General features: G+C 40.0%; 1 protein-coding gene across 1 annotated transcript; it reads left to right on the top strand.

Moving 5' to 3' along the window:
• Positions 1–363: 363 nt before the first annotated feature.
• Positions 364–5,383, top strand: LOC129003585 (uncharacterized). The gene is made up of 3 exons (XM_054431882.1): positions 364–580; positions 1,532–3,640; positions 5,055–5,383. Exons 1-3 carry the CDS (start codon positions 364–366, stop codon positions 5,381–5,383), a joined length of 2,655 nt encoding a protein of 884 aa, XP_054287857.1.
• The last annotated feature ends 653 nt before the right edge of the window (positions 5,384–6,036 follow it).

The following is a 6,036-nucleotide window of genomic DNA, read 5'->3' on the forward strand; positions in this document are numbered from 1 at the left end:
AGGTCTAAGACTTGGAGTTATTTTGATATTTAGGTGTTGGTGAATATTTACGTAGGCCTAAACTTATGATAAACTTAGGCCTATAGCTTACTCTGTTGATTACATAAATGGTCTGTTAAAATGAGATTCTCTACACTAGAGAAAAAGGCAAAACTTGTCAAAAATAGGCTTCAGAAAATAAGCAAGTTTGTGTCAGCCCAAATTACTCTCTCAGATACTCAATCATTAAATGTTGTTTCCATTCAGCGCTTACACAACTATGATGATGAAGTTAGAGGTTTATTCTCTGATTTTAAAGCTTTATTCGATAAAGTGGTTTATGATGATCCTGGTTCTGATTATGACGAAACTGAAGCATGCTCTATGCAAGATGAAATTTCGGACTTGTACATTTCTCTGATCAGTGACTTGAAAATAGTGTTACCTGCTAAAACTAAAGAAGTAACACCTCCCACCCAACCATCTCTGCGACTGCCCAAATTTGAGTTGCCCAAATTCAGCGGTAACTACGAAGAATGGGTTAGCTACTACAATATTTTTGAGGCTTCTATTAATAGGAATGAAAATTTGGCCCCTGTGAGTAAGTTCCAATATCTGCTTAGTTCTTTAAGTGGTGAACCCTTAGATTTAGTAAAGAGCTTAAGCATAACTGCAGAAAACTTTGATGTTGCACTTAGGCTGCTTAAGGATCGCTATAATAATAAAAGGCGTGTTGTAACTCAGCTTGTTACAAAAATCATTGATTTGCCATGCATAAGTAGTGGTTCTCTCAAAAGTCTCCAACATTTTCTCACAGTTTATAAAGAGACCACTCAAGTTTTGAAAAATCTCAACCATGACATAACAGCTGAAAATACCCTGCTTGTCCTAACGCTTTTGAAAAAGTTACCTACTGATTTAAGAAAATCTTTTGAGGATTCTCGCATCACAAACAATGACATACCTGCAGTAAATGATCTAATTCAATTCCTTGAAAGAGAATTTAAACGATTAGAAGGAGCTAGTATCGGTCTTGGTCCCTCAGCTAACGCAAGATACCCTTCAGTGCAAAAGACTCAATCTAATAGTTATAGGCCTAAAGCTCTTCGAGATAGTAAACCTTACTCCTCTCAAGCTAAAACAGCTTTTGTCACAGTGACTAACAATTGTAAGTTTTGTCAAGCATCCGATCACAATATATACAAGTGTCAAGCCTTTCAGGCTAAAAGTAGAGGTGATAGAGTTGAATTCACTTGTAAAAATAATCTATGCGCCAACTGCCTAGGCCATCTACATGATACTAATAACTGTCCTTCTCATAGAGTGTGTCGAATTTGTTCAAAGCGACATCACACTCTCTTACATGACTCAACTCCCACACAACAGCAGCCAAGTTACCTAACCAAGGTTTTTGAAAAAAAATATGGTAAGCCTCCTACAAATAACGCACCCCAAAGCCATGTCACCGCACCAGTGAATAAAAGTGCTCTTGTAGGATTGTCTAGCCAGTTAAACCCAACTAAAACAACAATTTTACTTGGAACATGTTTAGTTCAGGTGTTTACCAAAGATGGTCAGCAAACTGTACTCCGTGCTGTGCTCGACTCTGCATCTCAACTTACATTGATATCTGAAAGAGCTGTTCAGCTCATCAGTGCCTCCCGTACTCGAGCACATGATGAAATCCAAGGAATTTCTGGCTCACTAATTCATTCTAGAGGAATAGTGCACATTGATATATCTGCAGTTAATGGTCAACGCTTAGCCTACCATCATCCATGCTTGGTTTTGAATCGTATCACTTCACCACTGCCTCAGATCCCAGTCTCACCTCAAGTGAAGGGATCCTTAAATGATTTTGTTCTTGCAGACCCCTGTTTTGACAAACCTGGAGAAATTGATCTATTGATCGGAGCTGATTTATTCGCTCTCTCACTGACTGGTGAGCAGCACTTCTTAGGCCATAACCTGCCCCAAGTTTTAGGAACTATATTCGGATTTGTTGTAATGGGCATAGCTCCTGTTGCTACATCTGAGTTATCAATCCCAAAAACTGTTTCTTTTCTCACTACACATGATGGAGACCTTCACAGTTCACTTCAAAGGTTTTGGTCAATCGAAGAACCCCCGACATGTGTCAAGACTCAGTCAGAAGAAGATGTTCTCTGCTTACAGCATTTTGAAAGAACCCATACACGTGATAACTCTGGTCGATATGTTGTTAAGTTACCGAAAAGACCAAATCATCCACTATTAGGTGAATCTTGTAGTACAGCTCAACTTAGACTTAAAGCGATGGAAAGAAAATTTGCTGCTCAGCCCGAATTCAAAGATTTATACTCCGAATTTATGGATGACTACATCAAATCAGGTCACATGAGTGCATGTGAGCAACCCCTTTCTGGTGAATGTTACTATTTACCCCATCATGGAGTATTTAAGGAGAATCCCCCTAATTCCAAAATACGAGTCGTATTTGATGGTAGTTCCAAAACAAATAATGGCGTCTCCCTAAACGATATCCTCATGTCTGGCCCTAAGTTGCAGAATGATATTAGTGATGTCTTGCTGTACTTTAGGTGTCACAAGTTTGTGTTCACTTGTGATATACGACAGATGTATCGCCAGATTCTGGTGGCTGAAGATGACAAGAAATATCAGTTAATCTTTTGGCGATCCAACCCTGATGAATCCCTTCAAGTCTTAAAGCTAAATACCGTCACCTACGGTCTCAACTGTTCCCCGTTCATTGCGATCAGAACATTACAACAATTGGTCAAAGATGAGGGTCACTCATACCCCAAGGCGTCTGAGATTCTAACTAAATCAATATTTTATGACGACATCATCGCTGGAGCAGAAAGTCTTGATGAAGCTTTGTCTGCACAGAATGAACTCAAGAACTTGCTCGCTAGAGGAGGTTTTGAACTCCGAAAATGGATTAGCAACGCACCCCAACTATTGGACCAAGTCCCAATTGAACACAAAGAGACTCCAGTGGAGTTAACTGAAAATAATGAAGCCTTCTTCAGTGTCCTAGGTCTAAAATGGACTCCAGAGTCTGACATGCTTTCTTACAAGGTTAAGGATGTTGAAATAAGTGCGATACTTACAAAGAGAAGAATATTATCTACAATCGCTAAACTGTACGATTTACCAGGATTTCTTACACCCGTAATTTTCTGGGCAAAAACACTTATTCAGTATCTCTGGACAACAGGGCTAACTTGGGATGAACCTGTTCCAAATGATGTTAGAACCAAGTGGCATTCATTCTTAGAAGAACTCCCAATAATTCAAGAATTAAGAATTCCACGCTACATTTCTACTTCTCTGCATACGGCTGTGCAACTCCACGGCTTCAGCGATGCTTCAGAGAAAGGCTACGCTGCTGTTGTCTACCTTCGTGTCACTGACTCTCAAGAGAATACAAGGCTCTATCTCATCGTCTCTAAATCAAAAGTCGCTCCTTTGAAAAGAATTTCTCTGCCACGGCTTGAACTTTGTGGCGCTCACTTACTGGGAAAACTTCTTCAATATTCTTCAAACATACTCTCTGCTCATATGAAGATTGAATCAATCTATGCTTGGTGTGACTCCACAATTGTCCTAACCTGGATACGTACTCTTCCATACCGCTTGAAAGTCTTCATTGCCAATCGTATTTCAGAACTCCAAGAATTGGTCTCTCCTCACTCATGGAATTATGTCAAATCTCAAGACAACCCAGCAGATTGCGCCACTCGTGGTCTTTCACCCTCTCAACTTGTTACTCATCATTTATGGTGGATTGGACCGGAATGGTTACAGTCATCGTCAGATTCTTGGCCTAAGCCAAAATTCACACCTGTTATTGATGATGACACTCTTGAAATAAGGCCAAATCCTCTAAACGTTCTACCAACCACAGAGAAGATTAAACTCACTGATTTTGATATACTAGAAAAATATTCATGTTTCAGGAAACTTGTAAATGTCATGGCATATATATTGCGATTCATTCATAATCTGCAAGCCGATGATCACCGCATTGGACGACTTACTTGCCAAGAAACTTCTTCAGCGAAATTAAGAATTTTCAAACTCATACAAAATACATCATTTAAGGATGACATCTCTGCTCTCAAAAAGGGATCTCAATGCAGCTTAAAACTTGCTCGTTTATCCCCATATATTGATGACACTGGAATAGTGCGAGTAGGCGGCAGGTTGAAACATTCCAACCTTACACAAGATGCGAATCATCCAGTTTTGTTACCTAAAGCTCACTGTACTGTCAAACTGTTGATTATGCATTATCACCTAAAGCATCTACACGCAGGCCCTCAATTGCTGCAGTCTATTCTGTCTCAAGAGGTTTGGATATTATCAGCCCGCAGCGTGATAAGATCTGTGATTTTCAAGTGTCAAAGATGTTTCAGACTTAAGCCTGTAAACAAACCTCCACTGATGGGAGATCTTCCTGAAACTCGATTAAAACCTGTAAGGCCATTCTATCACACTGGCATGGACTATAGTGGACATTTTGACATTAAAGTTCATTCAACTAGGAACACTCAACGGTTAAAATCATACCTCTGCCTCTTTGTATGTTTTGCTACGAAAGCTGTGCACCTAGAAATTGTAACAGACCTATCTGTAGACTCCTTCATAGCTGCACTAAAACGTTTTGTTTCTCGTCGTGGATTGTGTGCCCACTTATACTCAGATTGCGGAACTAACTATGTTGGAGCCTCAAAGCAACTCATGAAAACTTTTCAGAATTTCATCAAGGAATCAAACACTAAAGATGCTCTTAACAACTTCGCGTTAGATCACTCAATAAATTTCCACTTTCAACCACCAGCCGCTCCCCACCAAGGAGGCCTATGGGAGAGTGCTATAAAAAGTTCTAAATATCATCTGAAAAGAGTCATAGGCGATAGAGTTCTAACACTAATGGAAATAATAACACTCGCCACACAGGTGGAGGCTGTACTAAACTCGAGACCTTTAACAGCGTTATCCGCTGATCCATCTGACATCTCAGCCCTTACTTTTTTCTCATTTTCTTATCGGCACTTCTCTTGTGGCAGTACCGGAACCAAATCTTGAAGAAGTTCCCGAAAATCGTCTCAACCATTGGCAAACTGTACAAGCCCTACATCAACGCTTCTGGCGACGTTGGCATCAAGAATATTTACATCAGCTACAACAAAGAAAGAAATGGGAAAAGCCCAACAAGAATCTAGAAGTGGGTGATCTCGTTATAATTCAGGACCCTAGAACACCACCACTACTCTGGCCTCTTGGACGCATAGTGAAGACTTCGCCTGGATCGGACGGCATCGTCCGAGTTGTCACCATCAAGACTCAGCGGGGAACCTTCTGTCGTCCTGCTACCAAGGTGTACCCGCTCCCCTGATCTCATTATCAGACCAAACAAAATGTTTATTCTATTTTCAAACATATTTCTATTTCAATGTTATGTATATATATTTAATCTATGTTTCTTATATTTCAATGTCAATCTTTATTCATTATGTGTCACTTTGTAACTTTCTCAATGTTTTGAACCATGTACGGTTCAAGGCGGGCGGCATGTTCCGTATTCAAGCGCTACCTAGATATTTCCAGACGTTTCATATCATAGAATAACCTTTGTCCTGTCACGTGATGTCTGGAAACCCCAATCTCGCCCCAGTTCCCTTGCTTTCATGCAACTACTAACATGTCCCCGGCACAATTATCTCCCAATTGCTGCTCTCATCTCTTAACCCCAAAGTATATTTAATTATTATTAGTGACACATATTAAAAGTGAACTATTGAACATTTGTGAAGTGAAGCACTACTACTGCCGGTCCGGGTCTGTGTACGAGCAATACGCAATAGCTGGCCAGCAGAAGAAACTCGTGTACGTCTACCGGCTTCGTCTTCTCAACACTTCAGTTAAAAGGAAGGTACCTCATCAATCTCATTATAACTGTTAAATAATTAGTGACAAGTTTTTAATATTGCTCTTTCAACATACAGTCCATTTGAACATTTTTAGGCAAGTTTACCCCCCAATACTGAC

Source organism: Macrosteles quadrilineatus, unplaced genomic scaffold (assembly GCF_028750875.1).
Source record: "Macrosteles quadrilineatus isolate MER2022 unplaced genomic scaffold, UCM_ALF_1.0 Scaffold_9__3_contigs__length_116548681, whole genome shotgun sequence".
NCBI classification, from domain to species: Eukaryota; Metazoa; Arthropoda; class Insecta; order Hemiptera; family Cicadellidae; genus Macrosteles; species Macrosteles quadrilineatus.